General features: G+C 39.0%; 1 protein-coding gene across 1 annotated transcript in view; it reads left to right on the top strand.

The window, feature by feature from the left end:
• Positions 1-7,234: 7,234 nt before the first annotated feature.
• Positions 7,235-12,163, top strand: part of LOC117338985 — a 39,773-nt gene continuing 34,844 nt past the window's right edge. The window contains exon 1 of the mRNA XM_033900350.1: positions 7,235-7,538. Coding sequence (XP_033756241.1) covers positions 7,235-7,538 — 304 coding nt within the window. The remainder of the gene's footprint in view (positions 7,539-12,163) is intronic.

The raw sequence follows: 12,163 nt of genomic DNA, 5'->3' as shown, positions 1-12,163 counted from the left end.
TAGCGTTATTAGAGACGGCATACTTCTCCATGGGTTCCCTGTGATGGTTATAGATTTACCTTGCTTGGTGTCAATCAGTATGTCCTACGTATCTATACTGGGTATCGATGTACCCGTATTATAAAGCGAAAAATAGGTTCTTTATTTTATTTTATTTCATTGGATCAATATCCGTTGCAGCCGTACATAATTCATCCGGTCAAAATGACCTTCAACCAAAAACGTGATCGATCTTGGTTATGTACGAAGATCACGGCTATGTTATTCAAAAGCACGCATGAGTGATTCCAATGATTAATAACAGTTTCCAGTATTTGTGAACTTAGAACTTGTGATAGATCCAATCGCAACATCTCGGGGAAATTTCTGGCAACGCTCGGAAATCTAAAATATAAATTTCCGAGTGTTGCCGGAAATTTCCCCGTGATGTTGCGATTGGTGATAGATCCAGAGGAGTTGTTCCCCTTTGGTAGTAATATTAAGATATTAACAGGTCAGCAATATCAAAAGACATGGTTTATTTAGTAGTAAAACAATTTTAATTTCAATAATTGTCTAGCGAAACATGAGACGTTCTTGTTGGTTGTTTACTGCACATAGCCATAAACTGAACCGCCACTTAAATTTGGACCCATTTAAAAAAAAGGCAGATCTTAATCTAACAAACATTAGTTTAAATACCTCTCTCACTTTAGTTTGAACGCATACTAGATATATTCCTTTTATTCAAACAATTTTTGTCCAAGCTTGCGCTTATTCTTTGTAGCATTTTTATTCAAATAACGTTCACCTAAGTTTGGGCGCATGTTATATGATTTTTAATCAAATAACGCTCACCTAAGTTTGGGCGCATGTTATATGATTTTTAATCAAATAACGCTCACCTAAGTTTGGGCGCATGTTATACGATTTTTATTCAAACTTGGTATAGGTCATCAAACTTAGTCGTGGTTATTCTGGAACATTTTCTTCAGGTTGGTAAAGTAAATATGATAGAAGTTAAAATGCACTCTGTTTTATTTTTACCATCTCGTCACACTACTTTTAAAATTTTGGTGTGAATGGGATAATGATAAAGACGAAACAACCTTCAGAGTAGATCGAATGTTTTACCATATCGGACACCGCTATCATATATAACCGTGGTTATATTCAAACTTTCAAGCAACAATCTCCTCAGCTTGAACGGGTCATAAATAATCTTTAAATTCAAACAAGTGTTGCATTATTTTGTGGTGTTTTAATGTTATTTATGTTTAGTCTCCTTATTCACCATTTGGCGCGTGATCTATAGTTGAATCGCTTTGTTAATCAAATTTTTTTTTATGTTTCCAGGGAATAACATAGATATACATTACAAAAATGTCATACATCAAAGTAAAAGTTCGAATTGATACTCTTTATCATATATTTAAGGAACAAAGCTTAGCTACACCACGTAAGTCATATTATCCCGGTAGTATACATATCTTCATTAAAGACACACAACCACTTACACAAAATTGTCCAATAAATTAAGTACAACTCACACGATACTTTAGAAAAGAATTCACTTTTTTTTTCTCAGAGCTATTTGTAATTTATGTATAAATCATATTATATATTGACACGTTTAGTCAAACACCTTTGTAGTTTGATTACCTTGTCATACAGAGTGATTACCGTATATTTTCATATCTAGATGCGTGTGAGAAAATGGATATAAGATTTTATCACTACGTATATATATATTTATAAGTCTTAAATGAAAAAACTAAGACAAATTATTTTTCATTTAAGACTTATATATATATATATATATATGTGTGTAGTGATAAAATCTTATATCCATTTTCTCATCGAGGGCCGCTTGTTTTTAAGAATGTTATAGATCACGATAACATCGTCAATTCAAGGAGTTGACACTGTAATAGTAATAGTAATGATTTAACACACATACGGGGAGATCACACTATAGGAATGGATGAAAGTTGTCACCAAATTGTTAGATTATATTACATGGTCATTTTGAAGACTATCAATTACAAATCACTATTACATATCAGCAAACTCTATTTCCATCTCAAACCTAGAAACAACTACAGCACTTGGTACACGTATGGGAGGCTCCTATAGAGTATATGGAGGGACACTTGGTACACGGTAACATGTATGGAGGGCTCCTATAGGGTATATGGGGGACACTTGGTACACGGTAACATGTATGGAGGGCTCCTATAGGGTATATGGTGGGACACTTGGTACACGGTAACATGTATGGAAAGCTCCTATAGGGTATATGGGTGAGGACACTTGGTACACGGTAACATGTATGGAAGGCTCCTGTAGGGTATATGGGTGAGGACACTTGGTTCACGGTAACATGTATGGAAGGCTCCTATAGGGTATATGGTGGGACACTTGGTACACGGTAACATGTATGGAGGGCTCCTATAGGGTATATGGGTGAGGACACTTGGTACACGGTAACATGTATGGAAGGCTCCTATAGGGTATATGGTGGGACACTTGGTACACGGTAACATGTATGGAAGGCTCCTATAGGGTATATGGTGGGACACTTGGTACACGGTAATATGTATGGAAGGCTCCTATAGGGTATATGGTGGGACACTTGGTACACGGTAACATGTATGGAAGGCTCCTATAGGGTATATGGTGGGACACTTGGTACACGGTAACATGTATGGAAGGTTCCTAAAGGGTATATGGGTGAGGACACTTGGTACACGGTAATATGTATGGAAGGCTCCTATAGGGTATATGGTGGGACACTTGGTACACGGTAATATGTATGGAAGGCTCCTATAGGGTATATGAGGGGGACACTTGGTACACGGTAATATGTATGGAAGGCTCCTATAGGGTATATGGGGGACACTTGGTACACGGTAACATGTATGGAAGGCTCCTATAGGGTATATGGTGGGACACTCGGTGCACGGTAATACGTATGGAAGGCTCCTATAGGGTATATGGGGGGACACTTGGTACACGGTAATACGTATGGAAGGCTCCTATAGGGTATATGGTGGGACACTTGGTTCACGGTAATATGTATGGAAGGCCCCTATAGGGTATATGGTGGGACACTTGGTTCACGGTAACATGTATGGAAGGCTCCTATAGGGTATATGGGTGAGGACACTTGGTTCACGGTAATATGTATGGAAGGCTCCTATAGGGTATATGGGTGAGGACACTTGGTTCACGGTAATACGTATGGAAGGCTCCTATAGGGTATATGAGGGGGACACTTGGTACACGGTAATATGTATGGAAGGCTCCTATAGGGTATATGGGGGGACACTTGGTTCACGGTAACATGTATGGAAGGCTCCTATAGGGTATATATGGGTGAGGACACTTGGTTCACGGTAATATGTATGGAAGGCTCCTATAGGGTATATGGGGGGGACACTTGGTTCACGGTAACATGTATGGAAGGCTCCTATAGGGTATATGGGTGAGGACACTTGGTTCACGGTAATATGTATGGAAGGCTCCTATAGGGTATATGGGGGGACACTTGGTTCACGGTAACATGTATGGAAGGCTCCTATAGGGTATATGGGTGAGGACACTTGGTTCACGGTAATATGTATGGAAGGCTCCTATAGGGTATATGGGTGAGGACACTTGGTACACGGTAACATGTATGGAAGGCTCCTATAGGGTATATGGGTGAGGACACTTGGTTCACGGTAATATGTATGGAAGGCTCCTGTAGGGTATATGGGTGAGGACACTTGGTACACGGTAATATGTATGGAAGGCTCCTATAGGGTATATGAGGGGGACACTTGGTACACGGTAATATGTATGGAAGGCTCCTATAGGGTATATGAGGTGAGGACACTTGGTACACGGTAATATGTATGGAAGGCTCCTATAGGGTATATGAGGGGGACACTTGGTACACGGTAATATGTATGGAAGGCTCCTATAGGGTATATGAGGGGGACACTTGGTACACGGTAATACGTATGGAAGGCTCCTATAGGGTATATGGGGGGACACTTGGTACACGGTAACATGTATGGAAGGCTCCTATAGGGTATGTGGGTGAGGACACTTGGTTCACGGTAATATGTATGGAAGGCTCCTATAGGGTATATGGTGGGACACTTGGTACACGGTAACATGTATGGAAGGCTCCTATAGGGTATATGGGTGAGGACACTTGGTACACGGTAACATGTATGGAAGGCTCCTATAGGGTATATGGGTGAGGACACTTGGTTCACGGTAATATGTATGGAGGGCTCCTATAGGGTATATGGTGGGACACTTGGTACACGGTAACATGTATGGAAGGCTCCTATAGGGTATATGGGTGAGGACACTTGGTTCACGGTAATATGTATGGAGGGCTCCTATAGGGTATATGGTGGGACACTTGGTACACGGTAACATGTATGGAAGGCTCCTATAGGGTATATGGTGGGACACTTGGTACACGGTAATATGTATGGAAGGCTCCTATAGGGTATATGGTGGGACACTTGGTACACGGTAACATGTATGGAAGGCTCCTATAGGGTATATGGTGGGACACTTGGTACACGGTAATATGTATGGAAGGCTCCTATAGGGTATATGGTGGGACACTTGGTACACGGTAACATGTATGGAAGGCTCCTATAGGGTATATGGTGGGACACTTGGTACACGGTAACTGTGTATGGAAGGCTCCTATAGGGTATATGGTGGGACACTTGGTACACGGTAACATGTATGGAAGGCTCCTATAGGGTATATGGTGGGACACTTGGTACACGGTAATATGTATGGAAGGCTCCTATAGGGTATATGGTGGGACACTTGGTACACGGTAACATGTATGGAAGGCTCCTATAGGGTATATGGGGGGACACTTGGTACACGGTAACATGTATGGAAGGCTCCTATAGGGTATATGGTGGGACACTTGGTACACGGTAACATGTATGGAGGGCTCCTATAGGGTATATGGGGGGACACTTGGTACACGGTAACATGTATGGAAGGCTCCTATAGGGTATATGGGTGAGGACACTTGGTTCACGGTAATATGTATGGAAGGCTCCTATAGGGTATATGGGTGAGGACACTTGGTACACGGTAACATGTATGGAAGGCTCCTATAGGGTATATGGGTGAGGACACTTGGTTCACGGTAATATGTATGGAAGGCTCCTGTAGGGTATATGGGTGAGGACACTTGGTACACGGTAATATGTATGGAAGGCTCCTATAGGGTATATGAGGGGGACACTTGGTACACGGTAATATGTATGGAAGGCTCCTATAGGGTATATGAGGGGGACACTTGGTACACGGTAATACGTATGGAAGGCTCCTATAGGGTATATGGGGGGACACTTGGTACACGGTAATACGTATGGAAGGCTCCTATAGGGTATATGGGGGGACACTTGGTACACGGTAATATGTATTGCAGGCTCCTATAGGGTATATGGTGGGACATTTGGTACACGGTAACATGTATGGAAGGCTCCTATATGGTATATGGGTGAGGACACTTGGTTCACGGTAATATGTATGGAAGGCTCCTATAGGGTATATGGGTGAGGACACTTGGTACACGGTAATACGTATGGAAGGCTCCTATAGGGTATATGGTGGGACACTTGGTACACGGTAATATGTATGGAAGGCTCCTATAGGGTATATGAGGGGGACATTTGGTACACGGTAACATGTATGGAAGGCTCCTAAAGGGTATATGGGGGGACACTTGGTACACGGTAATATGTATTGCAGGCTCCTATAGGGTATATGGTGGGACACTTGGTACATGGTAACATGTATGGAAGGCTCCTATAGGGTATATGGGTGAGGACACTTGGTTCACGGTAATATGTATGGAAGGCTCCTATAGGGTATATGGTGGGACACTTGGTACACGGTAACATGTATGGAAGGCTCCTATAGGGTATATGGGTGAGGACACTCAGTACACGGTAACATGTATGGAAGGCTCCTATAGGGTATATGGGTGAGGACACTCAGTACACGGTAACATGTATGGAAGGCTCCTATAGGGTATATGGGGGAGACTTGGTACTTGATAATATGTATGGAAGGCTTTTGTATTTTTTTTCTCTTTTTTTGTGGATACATTTACTGATTTGGATAGATATGACCGATAAATACGTGGTCTCACGAATAAATAAATAAATGGTCTCATGAATAAATTTGATGGGTTATAAACAATGTTATTGTTCATACGACGACCACAGGAAAAGTGAATATTGTGGAGAACTTACCCAGTGTTTAATGCAAATAGCATATTGTTGATGTAATTTCTAGTGGGCATTATGAATAATTTATTAAAAACAATAAATACTTGTATGTGAAAACATTAGTACTAAGTACGCGTTCTGGCAGAAAGTGGAAACTTACCTCGGGTTATTACAATGTTTGTGTCATTATTGAATTTCCGGTTTTTATTTGTTAAGTGGGATTGTACCATGACATTTACTGGGGAAAAAATCCATCAATAATGTATGTAAAGATAATATTTCGGAAATATGAAAAAAAACAAATCGACGGTGGATGGTCGTAGCTGTCACAGTGATTTTATGAACAGTGTGCATTAGTATATACTATATGGCGTCTAAAGGACGTAGCAACATTACTTTAGGTTACAATCTGTTATAATGTACCTATTGATGCACGGTCGAATCCTTAATTCAACAAGATGATGTAGGTTAGTAATTTTGTGTGAAATGAAAACGATTCTGAGATCAAAGAGTGTTTTATTGATCACAACAGAACGCAGGTGTGTCCCACAGCTTATTGTCATAAGTAGTAAAGCACGGGCACTATCGTTCTGATCGAAAACGATGTCATATCCAATCTAAACTCCCTGCTGACAGTTGCTGTTGACTAACGCTGACTTAAAGGCTAATTGTTGCTAATTGTAGCTAGCATAGCTATGCTGTATAAATACGGACCTGTAAATGTCCTGTCTCGGATTTGTATGCTTGCTGTGAATCCCGGACATCAATTCCAGCAGGGCGATTTAAAGGTTGTAACACGACGTAATTGTCAGTTGCCAATTGTCCAGAACATTTGCCCTTTTGCTTGGCACTCCATCACTTGTAACAAGGTTTGATAACATCATGGACATTGCGGAGGAGTAACACGTTATTTCGGGTTTTACTACTGTGTTGGAAATGGTAAACTTTTAACTACGTAAGTTTAAAGTCGACACCACGGCACTAAGATGGCATACCGAAAACCAGCCTTTCTTGTAATACGTGTAATTGTAATCGTCTTGAGCGTAACTTACACTCATGAAAATGGCACAACTCCAGTAGATTTGCTTACAACAACTAAAGATCCCAAGAGTTCCCTAACTTCTGGCCCAGGTGTAAATAAGGAAGGTACTTTACCAGCTGATACGACCACCGGAGACTTGAAAGGTTTGTTAACCACAACGCCCTCTGATACATCTACCAAGAGCTTCATAGACACGACGAGCACGAGACCTTCCAGTACAGACTCCACGTCTCCCAGTCCAGCGAAAGGTAGGATATTCCTCCTATAAGTAAACGGATACAAAAATTTAGATACCGATGCAACTAATCTTAATAGTTCAGAATACGCGATTCCCAAAATACCAGAAGCATTCGCCGTAACAAAGAAATAACTTCGATAACTAGTTCCATGGCGGTTTATATTTTTCATGAGTACGATAAGATTAACGTTACACATATGTAAATGTGCTTTGGGTATTTTACCAAAACAGATCGCTGACATTTTGAGGAGCAGACTAATGCTAAACTGCCTAAAAGTATGTTACATTGTTACACATTGCTAAACATCGTTTTACTCAGGACAGCTTATTAAAAATGGCATATCTGTTTCGTCCCGCAACAACTGAATATTCCGTTAATCCTAAATCTGCTAACAAATTGGAAAGAAATGAACAAGACGCTACATACATGTACTTTAGAAGTATGTCTCGCACTCAAGTACCCCATTCGTCTCGCAGTATTAGTGTAATGATCTTCAGTTTAAAATATAATTCATATGTTCGAATTTTGCATTAATGACCGTTTATGAGTCATGAACTGGCCTAACACTGCCGTTATCTGTGTTTCACGATTTGAGTTCCGATATGACCTTAAAAAATGCAAACAAAGTCAAACCTTAGCGATATTGTGGGATATTTTATAATATCCCACAATATCGCTAACATATTTATAGGCAGTTTAGCATGACGATTACTTCGTATAAGCTAACTTAGAGTCTATGTAGATATAGAGCAGGAGAAAGAAACCTGTTTATAGCTATAATCACAATGATAACAGTCCAGATACAATCCAGAGGGTTACAGGTTATAGGCGAGAAGATAAAAGAAAGATGACAAGAAGACAACGGGCAAGTTTGATTGTCGCCATCACGATATCATTTTGTAATTTTGTAAATAGCATAATTCTTCGTGTGATATAACATCAGACATGTTCGATGCTTGTTGATATGCCCCATGCTTTCGTTGCCATCACACACCTACATTCTCATTTGACTTTGTGATTTAACCAGGATTTGACCTAGATCTGTATGGCGAGTGTCCCCGTGACCTAGATCTGTATGGCGGGTGTCGTCGTGACCTAGATCTGTATGGAGGGTGTCGTCGTGACCTAGATATGTATGGCGAGTGTCGTCGTGACCTAGATCTGTATGGCGAGTGTCGTCGTGACCTAGATCTGTATGGCGAGTGTCATCGTGACCTAGATCTGTATAGCGGGTGTCGTCGTGACCTAGATTTGTATAGCGGGTGTCGTCGTGACCTAGATCTGTATGAAGGGTGTTGTCGATAAATCAGAAGACGCTTACTCTTTCGGACCACATGGTCTTATTGTCCTTTTTTTTATAAGTCTCAATGAAAGTCTATATCTGTTGTTATGTTGTCTTCGTTTTATCGATGTAGTATCTGAGTTACGGTTTCATTGTTGTGTCGGTAATCTTGCTGTTTTTGTAAACTCATTTTTTCTCTGTTTTCCTCCTACATGATATTAACCTTTATACAAAATAATTCCGTTTTAAAACTATACAGATTAGTCGTTTTAACAGGTAAAATTGTATTAACTTGAACAAATTATAAAGATTTGCTGTTATGCAAAAGTTACATCCCTTGCTTATTTAGAATATTGTAGACATGCAATATTGTATAAGATAGGTATCGAATAACCGATGACATTATCTAATTACTGATGACATTATCTAATTACCGATGACATTAACCAATAACCGATGACATTATCTAATAACTGATGACATTATCCAATAACCGATGACATTATCTAATAACTGATGACATTATCCAATAACCGATGACATTATCTAATTACTGATGAAATTATCCAATAACCGATGGCATTTTCCAATAACCGATGCCATTATCTAATTACTGATGAAATTATCCAATAACTGATGACATTATCCAATAACCGATTACATTATCTAATTACTGATGAAATTATCCAATAACCGATGGCATTTTCCAATAACCGATGACATTATATAATTACTGATGAAATTATCCAATAACCGATGCCATTATCTTATTACTGATGAAATTATCCAATAACCGATGACATTAACCAATAACCGATGACATTATATAATAACTGATGACATTATCCAATAACCGATGGCATTATCTAATTACTGATGAAATTAACCAATAACCGATGGCATTATCTAATTACCGACGACATTATCCAAAACACTGATGACATTATCTAATTACTAATGACATTATCCAATAACCGATGACATTAACCAATAACTGATGACATTATCCAATAACTGATGACATTATCCAATAACTGATGACATTGTCTTGTGAACATGAAACAATGAAAACTTAATGATAAGTTTACTAATAGTATACCACCGCGAGCCTTCACACGTTTCATGAAATACCAACATGGCCATAGACCTTGATAGTATTAAGATGTATTTTATTAATAACAATATAAGATATGTGGATTAATATGAGTATTGAAACAATGTGACATTTTCCCCACCGCATAGAACTTGTCTATAAAACTATTTCAGACATTAAGATAGCATTTTACAAGAATACTTCTCCATCGCTCATAAAAAACATAACTTGCCTATGACGTAGATCTATTTAATCCTTAGCATAAGGCTTTGTATCAAAGGAAAAGTCTAATGTTAGAGGGGTTATGACAGTATCAGACTCAACACACAGAGTGTATATCTATTACCTTTTAAAGAACTGCAGCACCCAATCAATTACAATGACATGTCTGAAATCCTCCTGACACTGTATTTACCGGAAACCTTAAGGGTGACCATACTATTTTTCAATATTATGTTGAAACGTGTATCATCGCTATTGTCGGGGTCAGGATAAAAACAAATCAAACAAATGGACATATTTAATTTTGCAAACTTCGTGATAACTATTTGATGTTAATGGACACTTGGTATTCGAATATTTCATGAAAAATATATGCTCGACAGCTTCCTTTAAAGTTCGGCCCATATCGTAATGTAAAGTGTTTATTGTTCATTATCGTTAACCCTGGAGAGTAGCCTGTTTCATTACCTGAAGTGTATAAGTGTTATGGTATCCATTCGTTTAGATTAATTCCCAGGTGACTGATATCAATGATCCTGAATTCAATGACACTGGGTGGTATGGGATGTCATGGCTTGATATTAAATCATTAGCGGTCTAAATGAACAAAAACAACAAAAGCAATCTGCATTTACACGACTTTTCTTTATTCTTATCGGGGCTATTTCTGTGTCCATTAGTTCAGATGTGTAGACTAATCCGTATCGTCAATCGTGCCGACCGCCTGATGTTTGATGTAAGATAGGGTAGATATTTAATCATTGTTATTTGTTTGTTGTGAAAATTAAATTGTCCGCGCCCAGCTTCATTAATGATCTCCTCTTTTACTCTATAGAGATACGTTGTAGCCCGCCTTATGTTTACAACAGATCGTAACACTATTCAGACCGAACAGGATACGACCATCTCGTCGGAGAGAACGGGGTATCATTGTTTTGATAAGTAATTATCTTGATAAGTGATATGGTCCAGCTTTTAGCATGAATATTTCTCCTTGTTATAGATCAATCTGGTCTGAGAGTACTTTGCATTAAATGCCACATTACTCGACCACATTATACTGACAGAGACTGTATCTGTATCGTAATGCTATTCCTTCAGACGTACTACGTACGACCTATTATCACGTACGAACAAGTTTAATTATCTACTGCCATTAAAACGACGGATTTCGATAGCAAGACAAGTGATCATTTATTCGTAGAGCAATGTTGATCCAGTAATTAACTAAATAATATAAGATATTGTATATATCTATGAATTTGATTCAAAGATGTTATTCATTCAAATGAACGTATTGGGAAATGGATGACAATATCAGAAAGACAGAGTTTAATTAACCTTAGTCAATATACAAATGTACATATAACAATTAAACGATAACAAGCGTCATTCTGTTTATTGTCATCCATATTGCATTTATCTTAACAATTAATACAATATCGAACAAGCGTTTGATTGTGAAAGATATCCCATGACGTATATAACATATCTTACAAAAAAAGAATATCTTATATGATGCATTTATAAGATATCAAGAACGAGCTTTGATTTTGAGATAACACACCATCCACAGTAGCGCCCGGAAGTCAGTGAAGCACGCATCAGGGAATCCGATCCGCGATTTCAAACTTTCAAGATGACGTTTATGATGTTGGTTAACAAGGTAGCTTTAGCTTGGTTTATTTTGTTTAACGTCCTATTAACAGCCATGGCCATTTAATGATGTGCCAAGTTCTGGAGGTGGAGGAAAGTCCCGGAGAAGTACCAGGCAACTGCCCCACGTGGATTTCAAACTCGCGACCCAGAGGTGGGGGGCTAGTGATAAAATGTCGGTACACCTTAATCACTCGGCCACCGCGGCTCCTATTAGGGTAGCTCTATCAAATAAGTTACATAAACAATTTGTATATAGAGGATTTTCAATGGTTTGCCGTGTAATATCAAATATATTTCACGGGTATGGCATACTTGTTGTATGCAAATAACGAGAACAATCTGTCATACGAGTGAAATATATTTGATATTGAACGTCTA

The sequence above is a fragment of the Pecten maximus genome, chromosome 12 (assembly GCF_902652985.1).
Source record: "Pecten maximus chromosome 12, xPecMax1.1, whole genome shotgun sequence".
Taxonomy (NCBI): domain Eukaryota; kingdom Metazoa; phylum Mollusca; class Bivalvia; order Pectinida; family Pectinidae; genus Pecten; species Pecten maximus.
The sequence above is the reverse complement of the archived record's forward strand: the minus strand, read 5'-3'. Positions and strand labels throughout refer to the sequence as shown.